The 19,521-nt window shown below is 36.1% G+C and overlaps 2 protein-coding genes across 2 annotated transcripts; one reads left to right on the top strand and one right to left on the bottom strand.

Annotated features, from left to right (window-relative positions):
• The first annotated feature begins 1,692 nt into the window (after positions 1-1,692).
• Positions 1,693-7,609, top strand: kdm8 (lysine (K)-specific demethylase 8). Its single transcript, XM_079595818.1, has 7 exons — positions 1,693-2,603; positions 3,624-3,796; positions 3,876-4,008; positions 4,109-4,156; positions 5,261-5,410; positions 5,499-5,591; positions 7,399-7,609. Exons 1-7 carry the CDS (start codon positions 2,154-2,156, stop codon positions 7,561-7,563), a joined length of 1,212 nt encoding a protein of 403 aa, XP_079451944.1. The 5' UTR covers positions 1,693-2,153; the 3' UTR covers positions 7,564-7,609.
• nsmce1 (NSE1 homolog, SMC5-SMC6 complex component) lies at positions 7,600-19,061 on the bottom strand. Its single transcript, XM_079597131.1, has 9 exons — positions 18,958-19,061; positions 17,492-17,626; positions 16,745-16,892; positions 16,435-16,556; positions 16,154-16,231; positions 13,362-13,508; positions 13,145-13,261; positions 11,384-11,510; positions 7,600-9,440 (listed from the first exon to the last, which is right to left on the bottom strand). The coding sequence occupies exons 3-9, from the start codon at positions 16,860-16,862 to the stop codon at positions 9,343-9,345; spliced, it is 807 nt and encodes a 268-aa protein (XP_079453257.1). The 5' UTR covers positions 16,863-16,892; positions 17,492-17,626; positions 18,958-19,061; the 3' UTR covers positions 7,600-9,342.
• Between the last annotated feature and the right edge of the window lie 460 nt (positions 19,062-19,521).

Here is a 19,521-nt window from a genome sequence, read left to right as displayed (position 1 = left end):
CAACATACAATCCACTGGCCTATTTGTAAACATGCCTGTTGACTCAGCAGCAGGTTACGTAAACACAGACATAATAGTCATTGTTTTTGTTATATTGTGCTGCAACTTTTTTTTTCCTGAGAAATTTCAATATTTATTGAGGCTTGTGGTTTCAGATCATTGTTTAGCCCTTCACAGTGCATCTCATTAAAGCTGTAACTACGAATTAATTATTTAATAGATTTTTGTATTTTACATAATACAACTACAAAAGGTGAACAAAAGGTCATGACTGAGAATACCTAGTAAATGCCAATTTTACATGTGGAAAACAAAGCTCAGATAAATAAACAATAGTTCCTTCTTACAAAAAAAAAAATATAGGCTACTAGATACCTACTTCCCATGCATTGAACACGTTGCATGTACTGGAAAGAAACAACCTTGGCTGTTAGGAGTTGCAATTAGGATTTGCCAAGAAAGTCAAGTTATATTGTTTCTTCGCCATTTGGGTTGATCACATCCTGAGCAAATTATCAATAGTAGAATGGGAATTGTGTTAAGTTTATTGACATTGTTTATCATGTCTGGTGTTTATGGCCATGTAAATAAATATAGCATCATGTGTTATTCATAAAGATGAATCAGTCTTTTGGCAAATTATGTGGGTATGTTCGAATGTACTTTTACAACAATTGTTTAGAACACGTAAAACTGCGCAGCGTTATCACAACAATGAATTCGACAAATACAGTAACATGATAACCAATTTAGTATTAAACCTTACTTTTCTTGCGGTTAATTCATTTGAATATAATAAAAGCATGTCATTAAACGCAACATTTATAAAAAATAGAACTTTACCTCATCCATGAACATGATTTTTCGATTCCCGTTTGACTGATTTACATCCACGGTGGAGAGTCATGTGGAGAGTCTGGAGACAGTTCCCATCATTCCACGCTCCTTCACATCGTCACAAGTTGTTGTTGTTTGGAATTTAGCGCCCTCTAGCGGCAGAAAATATTGCATATTCTACCTTTAACTCCACATCAGCAACATAAATTCATCAACTAACCATTCAGAGACGTCCTGCTTCTAAATGTTGTCACTTCTTCTTGAGTCTCTCCATCTTTGTCTGACTCCGTTTTAACATTTAAAGGCAGAACAGTTTCTGTAATTTTAGTGTGTCTGTGTGAGGTAATCGCAGCTGCGATGTTGAACACGCGAGCTCTTGAAACCCCGCCCTCTGTGCAGCTCATTTGCATTTAAAGGGCAGGCACAAAACGTTGCGTTTTTGCAAATCATCAAGAAGTGACAACTTTAACATGCTATATAAAAATATCTGTGGGGTATTTTGTGCTAAAACTTCACACACACACACTCTGGAGAATCAGACATTTATTTTACATCTTGTGAAAATAGCATTTTACCACATAGATGTCACCGATGTGAGGCTTTCATGAACACAGAACATGAAGCGTTGAAAATTAAACTTTTATTAATCTTTTGTAATCCCATATGTATGATCATTAAATTTTTGTGACACTCCAAATGCTGGTCGTTGTAATCATAGGACTTATCTTATGATTCTCCTACTCCTACTCCTTCTCCTCTCTCTCTCTCTCTCTCTCTCTCTCTCTCTCTCTCTCTCTCTCTCTCTCTCTCTCTCTCTCTCACGAGCATAAGTTAACGTTCATGCCGCTACCGTCAGTTGTTTCCAAAATTAGTTCGATAGTTTAGTTAGCAATAAAGTAATTTATAGGTCGTGTCAAAAAGTGTGTGTGCTCAATAATTTTGAGCTTCTGTGCAATACTTGCAATACTTGGACATGCCCAAACCGGCAACACTGAGCGGAACGTTGTTTGTCTTTTGTGTTTCTAGCCGGACATTAAAACTGAGCACACTTCTTGCACGGAAACACGAATGCCTTTCGCTTTAATTCCTCTCGTTTTGACATAAATTACACATTTATCACGTAATTGACGCTAAATTTTTTACACGCTGTTAATTGTTTGTTGTAACAAATATGACGGGTAATATATACCATGAGCAGTAGCCTATTTGTTTCTCTCTCAAGCATGTGAACTATTTTTATGGTCGCTTTTCACCAGATCATCCATTAGAAATCAATTAAGTTACAGCCAGTTGATCTGCAAAAGTGTCTTCTGCTCATGGCTTCAATCTGGCCTGGTGTTCGCGCTGTTTTACCTTCGACAGTGTCTGAATTCCCTCTTGAATTTAATGAAAAGATTGAATTCAGTGTGTTGAATGTTCTCGAGCTGGCCAGAGATCAGCTGTACAGTGCACCAGATAGCCCAGCTTCTGCTGAAAAAGCCCAAGTCATTCTAGATTATTCCTGGGAGAAGCTTAACACTGGAACATGGAGAGATGTGGACAAGGAGTGGAGGAGAGTTTACTCTTACGGCTGCTTATTCAAAGTCTTAAGTTTGTGTCATACGAATCCATCACAATACAACATCCAGGAGGCCATTAAGACATGTGACATGAGTTTGTTAATGGGAGCAGCTATCATGGACAACATTCTGCAAAGACTTGTTGGTATCTTAAGAATGCAAATGAAGAGTCCAAACCAAGAGAGGAGTGAAGAACCCTGTTCAAAGGTGAAGTCATCTTTCCTGAAGGGAAATCATTTGTGACAGCTTTTAGTAGCCTATACAGATAGTAACTTGCATGTTTTGTTTTTACTTGCTTTCCCATTGTGAACGTTTTTTTTTATGTTTAGGGGGATTTACTCAAGTATGATATGTTTCTGGACAGTGTTGTTTAAGTATTTATTAATGTTCTGAATTTGCTTTTATTTTCAGCTTTTTTTTGTCATTTATGTGCTTTTGTCTTTTATATTTTTGTTTAGCTTAGATTTTTTTTTTTTTTCGTTTTAGTAATTGTTGCCTATGTATGTAGTACTTCAATTTAAACTTGTTTTATTTCAGTTAGTTGCCAAGAAAATATTTATAATTTTCATCTAAATTTGAATGTAATTTTTCTCATTTAATATTAATATTTTATTTTATTCTAGCTTTAATTTCAATTAACAAGAATAAAAAAAAAATACTTTTAGAGTTATCAACACTGTTCCTGGATCAACTTTTTAAAATTGCAAATGCAAACCAATCAGCAATGTTTTGCCATGAATGTTACTATTTTCTAGCACAAGCATTTATGAAGTTATGGCAGTCTTGGAGTTCCTTGTATAATTATAATAACTTCTATCAAATTTCAGCTATTATTGAAAATTTAGATTCTTCAGTATGATAAAATGTGTGAATTTCTTTTTTTTTCTTTTTTTTTTTACATAAAATTTTAACATGATACTTTGACAATATATTATTTAACTTCTAAAACTGAAATACTGGCCCAGCCGGGCAAGCGGAAGAAGGTGGGGGTGGGGTATTTTTTTCCCCTCTGATGTTTTCGATAGGTTTTTTTTTCTGTAATTGTTTAATAATCATAAAGAATATTCCAGAACTAAAAAGATGTTGATCCAGGATGTGTTCTATTTGGCTAAATCATGTCATGCTACTTTGGAAACCTTATTCTAATGCTATGTAATTTCTTGGCTTGTATTGTATTGTTACATTATTCAGCCATACACTATTACTTATAAAGCTTCTCTAAAACAGAAAATGAAACAGGACTGTGTGTCCGAGCCTGTAATAAACCCTGCTCAAGAAGTGCCAAGGATTCAGTGCCCATCCCTGGAGCGCTTCAGATCAGATTTCCTGGATCCTCAACGGCCTGTGATTATAGAGGGAATTACTGACCACTGGCCGGCCTTCACAAAGCATCCATGGAGGTACTGATAAAATATGCATTTTTAGATTTTATCCTTTAAAACATCTGTACACTACCATACTGTTCTCTCTTTTTCTAAGCATAGACTACTTAAGAACTGTCTCTGGCTGCCGGACGGTACCTATTGAAGTGGGATCCAAGTACACTGATGAAGAGTGGTCACAAAAGCTCATTACAGTGAATGACTTTATAGACCGCTACATTATAGGAACCGTAAGGCAAATTTCATTGTAAGAGACATTTTAAATATATATTTTACCTAGAGAAGCTGTAAAGTTGTCTGTCATTATTATTTTTGGTTATTTTCTCGTAGGCGGAGAATGGAGTGGGATATCTGGCTCAGCATCAGTTGTTTGATCAGGTCAGTTGCAATTCTATTTGGTGGCGCTAGATGAGTAGAAACTAGATACTTCACCTTTAACTTTCTCATAATAAAGTGTCACTATTGTGCTATTTCAAAGGTTTATTTTTTTTTGGGGAGGTCTCCAATATTAGGTTTGCATGCATATGAGGTCAAAAACACTTTCATTTTGCTGTGATATAAATGACAGCATCACCTCTTTTCTCACAGTGTCTTAAAAGGTTCGATAAAGGATTCGGTTCCTTTCCGAGAGGCTGCTCTGATTTGTTAGATGGCCCAGTCTGTTGTGATTGGTCTACCGCTTGCGTATTTTATTAGACAGGAGAGCGACTGTTTGGTTGCATTCATCGACAGAAAACGAGTCATTGTTATACAGCTCAACACAGTTAGTCTTTTTGTTTATATCTCGTTTTCTTGATTTACCACGACGAGTACCATTTTTACCAATATTGATGTGTCTCATATAGTAGCCGTAGAGCGAATGCACAGAGTAGCATATAACAACTTTCAACACACTCAAGTGTATGATAAAAACAGTGCCGTGTTACCCCAAGAAGAAGCCGAAGCGGTCTGCGGCATAATAAAAGCTCCACTGCTCTCGAGTTGTGTGTCGCACTTGTCTCTCATTAGCAATCGCTCCAGCGGCCTCGTTCCTCTCCAACGGTTTTCGTAACGTTAATAAATCTTTAATACAATACCGGTCATCCATGAATATGATTTCTGCTGGATATGAGTCCATCGTATTCTCCACCGGCTGTAGAGGTGAAGACAACAACTCCCATGATTCCGTGAAATCAAGGCGCCATCAAACTACGCCTTTGTTTGGAATAAGCGACCTCTAGCGGCGTAAAGTTACATAGTGTGGCTTTAAGATGGCTTTCATTGATCAGTTTCCGGGACACGGGCTGGAGGACGTTTCAGGCAATTCTGAATCTGTTATTTCTTTTATGAAACATTAACTACATGTACAAACTTAATGTCGAAAGGGAACTCCGTAATTTTAGGTTGTTCTATGGCAGTCTTCTCAGACTTGGAGATTTACTAAAGGATTTAGCATCATGAAAAAGCAATCGCAGTAACTTTGCCTGTTATTCATTCTGATAGGTTCCAGAGCTAAAAGAAGATATTCGTATCCCTGACTATTGTTGTCTTGGAGAAGGAGATGAGGATGACATAACAATTAATGCCTGGTTTGGGCCTGGAGGAACTGTGTCTCCTCTCCATCAGGATCCTCAACAGAATTTTTTGGCACAGGTAAACACGAGACAAATGGTTCATTTGAAAGGCAAGGCTTTGGATTCCCTCTGTTTCATTGCATTCTGCTTTTGTTTTTGAATGTCAGGTGGTTGGAAGGAAATACATCCGGCTCTACAGCCCAGAAGAAACAAAAAATCTCTATCCACACCAGTCGCAGTTACTGCACAACACCAGTCAGGTAGAAGATCTACTTTGACAGCTGAAGTTTCTTGTACATAGCCCTAGTTGTTATATATTACCGGTAATTTCAATCACGACAACTCTTGGAATAATTGTAGCATGTTATTGAATATGGCAATGTTAATGTATTTGATCTTGGCAGGTCTGCTACATTGCTGTTGATTATTGCTGCTGCAGAGCAAGTATGGACCTGCCACTGCTAATAGATACATAGACACAATGCTGTGAGCAGCATGTAAGATATGCTGCTGCATGAATGGACAAATACATAAATACTGTAGCAGATATAGGCAGGTGGAGGTTTCAGAGTAAATCTGATTGTGCGCTGCAAGACCAGCAAACACTGGGCTTGTTTGAGATGAGCAAAATCTGCGCTGAACCGATCACCGGTGATCAGCGCGAGATGCATGCCGGTTAGAAAAGTGTCCGAGTGCGGTCAGCCAGGCTCTGATGTCATGCTGACGTATGTAAAAAAAACTCTCGCGATCGCAAGCCGCACTTTTCAGATTCTGCAGTTGCGCGCAGTTGCTCTCCACCGACTGCGCTGATCAAAAGCACGATGGGAAACGACTTGCTGACGACACAGCTTAATGCTCATTGGTTTAAACAACCGTGATGTATTGTTCTCTTGTAAAATGTTTGATTTTAAAACTCTGATATCATGTTTTATGTGTATAAATTGTGTGAATATTCCCAAACTCTCTGACAGTGCGATCTCTATATGGATTATGTGATTATTTAATTTTTATTTAAAAAATATATAAAAACACATGTCTGTATTAAAGAAAAAAATTATTGATAAACACGTATTTGGAATGGGATTAAATAACCAGTGCTTTGGGTGTCTCGTTCATTATATTTATTTTCATATAAAAGCAACAGAACTTAAATCCAGTTTATTAGCAACACTGTGCACGAGCGTGAATCCCGCTATATCCATCTTTGATCTCACAGGTGTCAGATCCACTGCGAGAAGAGAGATCTGTCCGGCTTGCCTGCACTTTTTTCACTCCTCACTGCAGCCGTCTACTCTCGCATACATTTCAGGCGAGGCAAGGCGCATCTCAAACAAGCCTAATGAACCAGACTATTTAAATAGAGCAAGTAATATAATTGGCTGCAGGAACGGCAGTGGCCAATCAGCTCGTTCCATGCGGTAATGATGTAATTGCTGGCAGATTGCATTTGAAGGACCTATCAGCTTGCACCCTCTAGAGTAGTGATAGGCAACTCCGGTCCTGGAGGGCCACTGTCCTGCAGAGTTTAGCTCCAACCCTAATTAAACACAGCTGAACAAGGCAATCACTGTTTTCAGGTTTACTCGATAGATACAAGCAGGTGAGTTGTTATCAGGGCTGAAGCTAAACTCTGCAGGACAGTGGCCCTCCAGGACCAAAATTATGATATCGTTCAAAAGTTTATTTATTTCAGTAACTCAACTTAAAAGGTGAAACTAATATATTATATACCGTAGACTCATTTACATGCAAAGTGAGATATTTCAAGCCTTTATTTGTTATAATTTTGATGATTATGGCTTACAGCTTATGAAAACCTTTTCACAATATTCTTATTTTAAATTTGGGGTTTTTATAAGCTGTAAGCCATTGTCATCAAAATTAAAACAAATAAAGGCTTGAAATATCTCACTTTGCATGCAATGAGTCTGTATAATATATTAGTTTCACCCTTAAAGTTGAATTACGGAAATAAATGAACTTTTGCACAACATTCTAATTTTTCAAGTTTCACCTGTATACCTAAAAAAGAAAACATAAAACATGAGTTTGCTTTACCACCACCAGGTGGAGGTGGAGAATCCAGACCTGGTGAAATTCCCAGACTTCTCTAGAGCCTCATATCAGGAGTGTGTTCTCAGGCCCGGAGATGTGCTCTTCATCCCTCTGCAGCACTGGCATTATGTGCGCTCTCTTGAGCTCAGCTTTTCTGTCAGTTTTTGGTGGTCCTGATTTGTACAGAATAAATGGGCATGCTCTGTGTTTGTTGTCTAGTCTTGTTTTTATTTGTACAAATGCAAAATATATAATCAATTTCAGGAGGAATGTGAAGTATGATCATTTTAATTTCATCACTTAAATTTAAATATTAACATTCCAAAAAGCATTATTTTTTAAACATTTGGCTTTTTATCCCTGTGGGTCCTTAAGTCTGAAATTCAATTTGATGAAAAGTAAGGCCATAAGGGCCTGGTTTCACAGACAGGGCTTAGACTAAGCCAGGATTTGGAAAGCTAATGCAATTAGGACATTTAAGTAGCTTTTATAACGTACCTAATAAAAAAAAATACATTACTGGTGTGCATCTTGAGACACAAAAATCGGCACTGATGTATTTTAAGATATTTCAGTGCAAGTTGCTTTCAGTTAAATCAGATCAATCTGGAACTAGCTTAAGCCTTGTCTGTGAAACCGGGGGGGAAAGTCTTAAATGTCCTAAATGGTATAAGAAAAGTCTTAATTATACAGGGTTTCTACAGGTTTTATGAAGATAAATTTAAGATTTTTAGACCAAGTAAAAAAAAAAAAGTGCAAAAAACAATACATCAATATGTTCTCTAAATGTAAGGGAGAGAAACAATACATTTTATTTGCAGCACTTCATACAATTTCCAACAGCTGTCCATTAGACTACTTTTAATTTGTTTGATAAAGTAGCTTAAATCGCTCTGCACTCAACTACTAGAATATGGAAATAACTTTTACTGTAAAAAAAATTTACAGTAAACTTTTACGATTGTGTTGCAAAAAAAAAAACTGTTATACTGTAATAAAACTGATTGTTTTAAGCATAAACTCAATTTTGTAAAAAAAATTCCAGACTCATTTTTACATTTGCATTTAAAGTACATGTATATTAATTTCAAGATGTTTGGATATTTGTATTGGAAAGACAAATATAAAGAGAAATATTTATTTGCAATGCATGCAACATTCAATGCCTATTCATTTAAGGCCATAATGTAAAAATCTATTAAAATTATATTTATATTCACTTTGATATCATTTAAATATATTTATAATATATTTAAACAGCTGAAATGTGAGGTTTAGCATTTTATAAAAACAATTTTTTGTCAAAACCTATATATTTAAAGTTGTTTAAATTGTAGTTTACTGTTATTTTACGGTTTAATGTTACCATAGACATTGCCCTCTCCCCTCTAATACAGTGCAGGTGTTAAAATAGGTCAAAAAGCCTTAATTAAGAAAAGAAAAAAGAAAAACCTGCTGATATTTTGTCAAGCAATATATTTTATCAGTACATGCAATTCGGTATGATTTGAACTACTGGTCTTGATTTTCGTTCCATTCGGTTCAGTGGCCACAGGAAGTGTTACTACATTGAATGGTTAACCACATTTAGAACTTTGCAAATAACTTGAATTTTTATTGATTCAATTTATTGATTGAACAACTTTCCTTCCAAAAGGGGTATTTAATATGCTTCTCAAAAATATATTTTTTTATCTTAGCAACCATACAAACTGCTAAAAATCTACAGCAAAAATGTACATATAAGAGCAAAGAAAGAAACATAAGTTTATTTGCATTAACAATTTGATCTTGAATTCAAATTCTAACAACAAAAAGTGGAATTGAGAAAAAAACGTATTCAATAACAATACTTTAATAATAGAACATACATGTAAAAACAATCTTAGACTCTTAAGAGAAAGCACTTGAAATATCCCCATAACAGCTGCAGCGATGGATCAGCACGATTTGAGATTATGACCTTCTCGAGCGCCGGGACGTTGTGGGTGCAGTGTTCTCTCTGGATGATGAAGGTAGATTTTGTGAACTCTGTGACTGGAAACGCTGCATTTCTGCAAATAAGAAAGAAAAAGACACATGAAACCTTTGATATCCAAAACCTTCTGTGGTAACACTTTAAAATACGGATCCTTCGTTAATGAATAACTACACAGGAACAAATGAGTAACACAATGTTAACAATCTAGTAACTACAGTTAACTAACAAGTAACTCTGATTAACGAATTAGTAATTAATAGCACACAGATTTAAGTGGTAGTTCACTATTAACTAATCAATAACTACTATTTTTTTAATACTTCCCAGAGAACTACTGAATTTTTTACAGATTTAAGTGGTAGTTCACTAATAACTAATCAATACTTCCCAGAGAAATAATGGGGAAAAAAAAATCACAATTCATGCAAAACTTAATAACTAATGCAGGAAAAATGACTAGCACTAGATTAACATTACTGCTAGATACTGTACACTAATTATAAATATGTAATAGCGTAGCAGACTTATGATTTGGGAAAGCTGTCAATAATTAGCCTATGCACTGCTGTCTTTTAGAGAACTATTCATAAACTAAATAATTTTTAAGAATTGTTTTTATAAATGCACTTGTCTGGAACATTTACCCTGTGGCCGATTTTCCGGCATTCCTCTGGACTGGCTTTGAATAACTAGACTCATCATGGTGAGTACTGGAACATACTGAGTCATCAGCCATCCAAATACCAGTTATTTTATTATTTAACCTACCTCTCAAAAGTGTTTTTATGTATGTCTCTTTGCTTATATGTATATATATATATAAATATGAGTATCCTGTGAATGATTAGATGATTCTTCATTAGACTAATCGCACGTTTATTAATTTCTGCTTAAATACTGGGTGCATGGAGGGATATAGCCCATTCTGCGCTCAAGCACATCCATAAATCTTGCCGCAAAAGCAGGCAATTATAATAAATATGTCTTAAAAAAACTATGCATTTTAATTGTTTATTAATAAACTAATGTTTTCTAAATCAGTGTCGACTGGAAACATGTAATAGAGAGAAATGCATCTTTCATACGGATTAATCAGACGATATTTGATTTCGTTTCGATTCGATTATTTTCGTTTAGTAGTGGACATATCAAGCTTTATATAGATATTTTTCTCATATATGTGAGGCTAGTAGGCTATATCCTATGATATGTTTCTGCTTATTTTTTGACACGCTCCAGTTCACGGAGACCATGAAAGCGCGCCCTGGTTGTTTTATTTTATTTTACGAAAGCAAAAAGTTTCTTGTTATTGTGAGTTTACACAAATAAAAGTATTGCGACTAATGCATTATTATTTTCTGTATGGCCAGAAATGGAGTATTTTAAGTTGTTTCCACTGTTGAAAGTGCAAGTAATCGCGTCGGCGCTTCCATGTCCTGCAGTGCGCGCTCCTCACTCCGCACAACCACTTGGTTATGCGCCTAATAATAGCGAACAAAATATCTAGGTTAACGTTAGAGTGAGCGGCCATGCCAGACGGATAACCCTCATGTTTATTAATGTTAACCAATGTTAATTAACATTTGGTGTAGGTCTAGGCATAGAGATATCTGAACATCTTTGCCAAGCGCAGACCAGTACAGAAGTAATCAATAAATTATCGGGGAGGGTGCCTTTTTTTTCACAATCATTTTGGAGGGTCATAGAAAAATGTATTGCTGGCGAAGGGAGGGTCAAGTCTTTTTTGACTATAGATTTCAAAACTCCTCCGGTGGCCCCTTAAATAAATAACGAACAGTCCCTAACCAGACAGTTGACGGAAGCCATTGGCTTACTTTTTTTTTTTCCATTCTAAGGAAGTCAATGGGGTCCATCAACTGTCATCAACATTCTTCAAAATATCTTATTTTGTGTTCAACAGAAGAAAGAAATTCATGCAGGTTTGGAATAGCTTGAGGATGAGTAAATGATGACTGGATTTTTGGGTGAACTATGCCTTTAATAACAACAGCTCACCTGGAATCTCGTGAGGCCAGAAATCATTGCATGATGGGCAATGAGGGTCACTGCGTGCTCTGAAATATCTAGCAGCACACGGGAGGTGCACCTTGATTCCACATGCTGGGTTTTCACACATTTGGCACTGAAAATAAAAGAAAACATTTTGTTTGCAGTTTCCCATGTCTGAAAATGCCATAAAAGTCAGCCGACACTCAAGTCAATTCTATGGAAATACAATTTCAACAGTAAATTGGCCAGTAAATTCAACTACTCAGTTATTAAGCAAGATAAACATGAGCTATTCCCTTAAAAATTACTGCTTGCAGTTGAAATCAAATGATGGAGTTCTAAATAGGGCTGAACGATTAATTGCATTTGCGATAATATCGCGATATGATGAAACGCGATTTTGTAATCGCAAAAGCTGCGATTACTCTCTGGTCACGTGACACGCGATAGTAAAGCAGTCTGCACTGCAGATAAAGCATCAACTTGTTACGCTATGCATATAGGCCTGGCATAGGCTACAGGAAAGAACAGTTTGTTTAATTTATGTGATTGTGTTTTAGATTCTCTTCAACGATTCTGTATGGATTCAGATAATTTCAGAATCGAGTCTGAGCTTAGTTTTAAACACAGATGTGTGATGACGCTGCGTGTGCTTTATACACAACCGTATTCTGCTTGCCTCTAATTCCTCTGTCACACACACACAAACACATTCGAACCTTCCGAAAAATAGTCTTTCATACAGTTAGGAAAATTTGAAGGCTTCATTGCACTAGATCATATGGCACTAGATATGTGCTGTGAAATACGTGCGCTTTGCCTGATGTTACTCTAGTAGTGCGCGGTCTCGCCCGCCGGTATTTTCCTTACAAATGCTCTATAAAGGCATCATATGTCTTTTGGAATGCAGTTGGCTTATATATTAAAAATAAAAATATGAAAACCATCGACAGAAGCTGCTTTCAATTTCAAATACTCACTCCCGCTTTGTGAAGAGCGCTCTCACATGCGGCTGTGAGCGACTCTGTCTACGTGGTTAAATATAGCCTACTTGCATCTCAAAATGCGTTTATGACGTGAAATTAATGTAAACAGTCAGTTATGTCTTAAGTTATTAAACAGACAGGACAAACCACATCTTATATTTCAAAAGAGATCTGTGCATTAGTGTGAAGCAGCTTATCGTATCTAAACTGAGAAAGAAAAAATCACTTAATCACAGCTCTTGAATGGACAACATTCAGACTATTAAATACTAAACACTCTTTGTTTATTGCTTGTAATGTTTTTTCCCCTCTTTGTTATTGATAGCTTTTATGTTGAAGCTATTCGTTTATATAGCCTATTTAAAATTATTAACATGTAACTGTATTAATTTAGTTTTTTTAATGTGTAATTATTTTTAAAAGTAGCCTACTTATAATTACATATGTAATTAAATAAATATTTAAAGTTTTATTAATAAGATTAATTAATAAATAAAAAAAGTTTTTCAGCTCATGAGGTGCCTAAAGATTCCCATCCATATTTTACAGTGATTTATTGCTTGTGTTTGTTGAATAATATAATAGATAAAGAGCTTAAAAAAATAATCACATATTAAATCGCAATCGGAATATTGGTAAATATAATCGCGATTAGATTATTTTCCAAAATCGTTCAGCCCTAGTTCTAAAGCCTGGATTTCCAGGTTTAAAAATAAAACTATATAAAAATAAAAAATAAAAAAAAATTTGAAGTTCATGACCTTTATTCGTGTGTGTATACCTGAAGGGCAATGTTGTGGCACACATGACACACTTTGATGAGATCTGGGTAGATTGTGCGCATATACTGTTCCATCTCCACAACGCAGCGGACACTAAGAGTGTATTCACCGTCTTTCTAAAGTAGCATAAAAAAAATAACAAAAACAGTAATTAATTGCTTTTGAGGGTAGTGAGTTATTTATAATACTTAATCAAATATATCTGAAAATGTATACCTCATTTAACCATTTGTCCTGAACAAATTTGTTTAAGACATGCTCGGTTTCTTTTTTCTTCAGTTTCTTTGTCCGAAGGCTGTCGGCAGAGTTTAAAATATCAGTGGAGGAAGCAGAGCCGCTCTCAGAGTCCACAATCAGATCCATCTGACAGAAGAAACAACGGCAGGAGATATTCAAAAAAATAATAATAATAATACAAATACAACCAACATGTTTTAGTAATAATCGGTTATAGGATTTTTCTCATGTCATAATTATTCAACCCCCAAACGCTAATTCACTTACTAGTATGGTATTAAAACACAACTAAGCCTTTGGGAACTCTTTAACACTTCGGCTTCATTCACACTGGAAGCCTTAGTACTCAATTCTGATTTACTGCTCAGATCCATTTTTTTTTTTGTTTGGCTGTTAAAATTTTTTGAATTGTGGCCAATATCAGATTCGCGTGTGAACAGGTCGCAATCCTGAACTGACCCGCATGTGCAAAAGAACGATAACAAAGACAGCATGCAGCACAGAATTACACCAAAGTAAATATGGAAGTTTCTGAAGTCAGCATTTACGCATTCAATTAAAAGCTGGTGGATTTGTGTGCAGGCGATGAGGAGACGACATAGAGCATAGTTTTTCCGTACAGTTTTGCTTATATAGAGCTTTCACTGTAATACTTCAGAGTATAACAGCTCATCGTCCCTCCACTGACTAACATCACTGCAAATGTTTGCAAAACATCAGACTTGCATCTGATTTGGGACCACATATGGAAGTGGCCCAAATCAGAATCGAAAAGACCGATTCCATGTGGTTTGTGCTGTTCGCACTAATATGAAGAAAAAAAACAGATCCAAGTTGCATATGAGCAAAAATTTGGGCCACTTTTGCCTGCATTCTGAACGTGGCCTTAGGGGCTGTTTTACTCGACACTGTTTTCAAACAAAAACTGAAACTTTTTAATGCGCTTTGGTGTCCATTTACACGACAACAGCATTTTAGGGACCTAAAAATGCAAAAATGTAAAATCAGATTTTTCAGTGCAAGTTATTGAAAACGATACTGTTATTATCTCCATGTAAACTACAAAAACACGAATTTGAGAAAACGGTGACACCATGCACATGTGTATTACGTGTTCAGTCTATAGGCGCGTAGTGTTTCTTTACAAAGTCACATTGTCAACTACTGGCCTGGCAGCAAAATGCAGCAATTTTAGTATTTTTCCCAGATCCGTATGAACAGTGATTGTTTTGACAACGTTAGCGTCTGTACGCAAAAACCGCAAAGGAAAAGCTTTTCCATTGTTAGTACATCGTTGTCGTGTAAAAGTACCCTTAATTAGCTTTAGTTAGTTATGTATTAGCCAATGCATGTGCTGAATTTAAATAGCAAATATGGCCAAGACAAAAGAGCTCTCACAAAAGATGTTGTCTTGTTTCATCAAAAAGGCTATGGCTACAAGAACATTAGGGATGGGCAACGATTAATCGCATCAAAAATAAAAGTTTGTGTTTAAATAATATATGTATGACTGTGTATAATTATTTTGTATATATAAATACACACACATGCATGTATATATTTAAGAAAAATGTGTTATTTATATATTTAAAAAAATATTACTATTTATATATAATATTAATTACGTATAAATATATACATGCGAATAGTTCTCAAATATATATATGCATATGTGTGTATTTATATATATAAAATAATTATACATAGTACACATACATATATTATTTAAACACAAACTTTTATTTTTGATGTGATTAATCGTTGCCCATCCCTACGAGACACTATTGGCAGTCTCATTTGAAAGTTTAAAATGCATGGGTCCATAGCAAACATAAAAAATAAAAAGCACAATTTCATCAATAAGACGAAATCAATTAGGAGTAAAAGGTTTGAAACCCTTGGCTTAATGCTAAAGACTTGATAGATTAAATGATTTAAAAAGGAAAAAACATTTCAATGCAGAATATAAGAACACAAAACCAGTATTGACCTCAAGCCCAGAAACCTCAACGAATGTCACTGTTGATCAAGAGAACATAACAGGATAACTTGAATGTTAAAAGGAATTTGAATGGACCTGTGGAGGTCTGGAACAATGTTTTATGGAATGATGAGACTAAACTGGGCCCATGGGTCGGCAGTAGGTCTGGCACAAAAAAAAGGTATGACTTATGACCAGAAGAACACAATCCAAAGCATAAAACATGGCAGTGGGTCACTTTTGTCGCTGTAGTGCTTTGCTGCAGCAGGAGGTGAAAATCTTGACCATGTGACCCTTGTCATGGATTCTTTGAAGTATCAGGCCATTTTGGCAAAGATTATGATGCCTTCAGTACATAAACTGAAGCTTCACTAAATCATTTACATTTTCAGCAGGACATCTATCCCAAGTATGCTTCCCAATCTACCAAAGCTTGGTTCAGGGATTGTTCCGGGAATGTTTTTGAATGGCCTACCCAGTCTCCGGATTTAAATCCCTTTGGTTTCTGTGCTGCCACTGCTTTCTCCAAATTTCACCAAAGAATATCAGTGAGTTGGCTGCTTTTGCACACAAAGAATGGCCTAAGATTTCATTAGAGTGTCGAACTCCTGTAAGCACTAACAGGCAACGTTTATTAAACATTGAGTAAAGGATTCTCTACCAAATTTAGAATAAATATATATATATATATATATATATATATATATATATATATATATATATATATATATAGGCTATATATATATATATTTATATTTATATTATTTATTTATTTTGTGAATAAACATACCGTTTTTCTGAATAATTCCAGTTCATTATCTGCATAATCAGACGCCATTCTTGTTATGTCTGTCTCGGTCATGTTTACCTGAATAACAGATGAAAAGTATTTGTCATTTCTGTTTTGACTTATACTATAAAAAAATTATATACTATAAATGTCAAAACACAAGTTTATTAAAAAATTAATATCATTATTACATTATTAATAAATATGAATAATGCAGAAATCAAATATAATATCAAACACATAAATTAAGAAGATCTGTATATCGATTAGATTCAACCAACCAAGGCATAATACTCCAGTCCATTTTCTTCAGACATGCCTTTCCTGATGTACATGAACAAGGGCTGTAGCTGAGCGTTGATGACATTAATGAAATCATCTAATCTGTCTGCCACATAGTGCGCTAGAAATGCAAGAAAGATGCATAATTCAAAGAGGACGCTTATATACAACTGACATTCAATTTCCACAGGTGTGACGCATAAACATCAACAAAATAATCATTTTGCCTTTAGTGCAGAATAAAAATTCAATAATAAACAAATGATCCAACGGAATTTGTGTACATTGCTTGCAGTGTTTTCTTCATACCTCCATGGGTCTCACAGCAGTGTTTGTGTAGTGCTTCAGCCTGAGATGCACTGATGATGCCATTGCTCATCATGGTCTGCAAGAAGCGCCTGTGACTGTCTGCCATTGGTCGGGACATTCTGCTTAATGTCCTTAATGTCCTCTTGAGCTGGAAAACACATATCTTGATAAACAAAATGTCTCAAACCTGCAAATACTGCAAAAACATGAGTTAAGTTAGGTAATATTATGATTAAAAATGACTGTTGGAGAATGTATCCCTTATGTATTACCAAGACAATACTTAACAAGTTCAACTAAACAACAGTTAAAATATGATGATGTTCCCACGGTAATGGGACACAGGCAGTCATTTTAAGATCTATTTGACTCAGATGGTGGTACTTCATCTTTAGGTCTCATCATTATTCTGTTCTAATAGCTTGTAGCTATTAACCGTGTAACTGTATGTTAACGTTTATATATGTCTGTCTATATATAACAACAGTCTTTCGACCAATTATTCAAAGTGTGACCAAGGATTTGTGGTAAAATACATTAATAATAATTTATTTATTTACATGTCTTCCCAGCACGAATGTACAACAAAAATACTGCAAGCTACAAACGAAGATGCGCGACATGCTAACTTACGTCAAATCAAGTGTGCGTTTGTCCGGGCATTCAAAACTCGACATCGCACTCTGACCGAGACAGATTTACATGAAACAGTTATTGTTGTAGAGTGTTGATCTTCTCCTCACATACCTGTTTTCAAAGTTGAGCCGCCGAGCTGTCAATTTCGTGCTACATTCGCGCGGTCCCACTAGAAACAATACTTCCGATCACGTGACTTTGGTTCCTACGCAGTGTACACTCACACAGTAAAGTGTACACTGCATCCTGCACAATTATCAGGGGGAAATTCGGTCAAGTCAAGCCACCTTCATTTATATAGCGCTTTTAACAATACAGATTGTTTCAAAGCAGCCTTACACATGATAATAGGGAATTTAAGTAACAGAGATTGTTTTAGCTTTAGTCAAGTCATCTTCATTTATATAGCGCTTTTAACAATGTAGACTGTTTCAAAGTCGCTTTACAGAGATAAACGTATAATTTAAGGTAACAGATTGTTTTGGCTTTATAGCGGTTCTTGAATAATGTTATTTTCCAGCTAAAGTTAGTTTTGATTGATTCACTTCCGTCGAAAGGATCATTTGTTATTAAATAGGGGCCGCTAAGACGACACCGTTCTCTCTAACGTTACACAGACTTTAAACCTATTTAAACCCGAACCTGTGAGAAACGCTGATGGCGCTCACGTGCGCATCAAGAATTAATTCTATAGTTATGTGCGTTTGAATGTGTGCATGTTTGTAATTCTCTACAAACCAAGCCTAAACAAACTACTTGTCCTGCCTATAAATTTGATACAGAATTTTTTTTTTTTCACTACGGGGTAGATACGCAAATTTTCCACAATGCTTTATCTGTAGGAAAACCTCGGGATAAACAAAGACACTAAAATTAGCGTAGATGCCATTCTTCTTATGATGTAACGAGTACATCAGGATTTAAAGGAACACTTCACCTCTGGAAAGATGAATGTGTATTTAAAATGGGTCATTTATGTAGAAGAAATGTGAAATTATTTTTGAATTTGGAGCCTAGACTGAGAAAAGCCAGAAAATGTATTTTTGGCTTATGGGGATGAAAGACAACAACTCCCAGAATGCACTTGCTTCGCTGCCCTAGGAGGCCACGCCTACCGGTAAGAGATCGCAGTAAACAACAAGGCTATGCTACTAGTGAGTCTGCCCAGTATTTTGATGTCGCCCAAAATGTCCGGGATTCGGCTTTTGCGTTCTTCAGTCGCCATTCCTCATGTTTACTGTGACGAGCAGGAACGAGACTGACGGCCGCGGAGAACGATGCGATCCCGGTGGCGTGATTACTGATGAGCGGCGCCGGCGCCTGTGAGACGCACCGGTCTCGTATCTCTCACGGAGGAGCGGGAATTTTCCTAGCAATGTTAAAACGCACATCAAACGATCACTTGTTTAGCGTTCATGTAAACACTACATTCAGATTCACCAATCGGAATGAATTCAGTTAACGTTAGATTGAAACAAAAGGTGTGCATGTAAACTATGAATGCGACTGCAGAAAGCAAAAGCCGAATCCCGGACATCTCGACGGCCGGACATGTCCGGGAAAAAGAGGATGGTCACCGCTACTACTCAGCTTTCTCCACAGAATAAGAATCTGTTAGCTTAGCTTCCAAATAAAGAATGGCTGACACTGTACATTCTGTGAGTGAGATCCCTCTATGGGCGGGTTGAAAACATGCGGAACAGCGCCTTCTACTGGATAAATGATGAGTTAGTGTTTGTAGTCTTACCCGTATTCAAAGAAATTTGACTTCCTGCTTTTTATGACGCAAAATGACGATTTTTGCGTCATAAAAAGCAGGAAGTGGAACACTTAAATCCTTATTTCTCCCATCTCAGGGGAAAATAAGGGAATAAACCATGACCATTTGAAAATGTGACTGGGTTTCTAAAGATACAAAGTCTAATGCAAATGGGTGAAGTGTTCCTTTAAGGGAAGTGTTCCCAGTTCCGGCTGACCTAATCTATGCAGCCTAACATTGAGTTGTAGAAGTCTACAATGTATTATGTGAATGCTAGGTCAAAGAGATGTGTCTTTAGTCTAGATTTGAACTGGCAGAGTGTGTCTGCTTCCCGGTCAATGGTAGGAAGACTGTTCCAAAGTTTTGGTGCTAAATAGGAAAA

The sequence above is a fragment of the Phoxinus phoxinus genome (assembly GCF_949152265.1).
Source record: "Phoxinus phoxinus genome assembly, chromosome: 1".
In the NCBI taxonomy this organism is placed as follows: Eukaryota; Metazoa; Chordata; class Actinopteri; order Cypriniformes; family Leuciscidae; genus Phoxinus; species Phoxinus phoxinus.
This window is presented reverse-complemented; position numbering and strand designations above follow the sequence as displayed.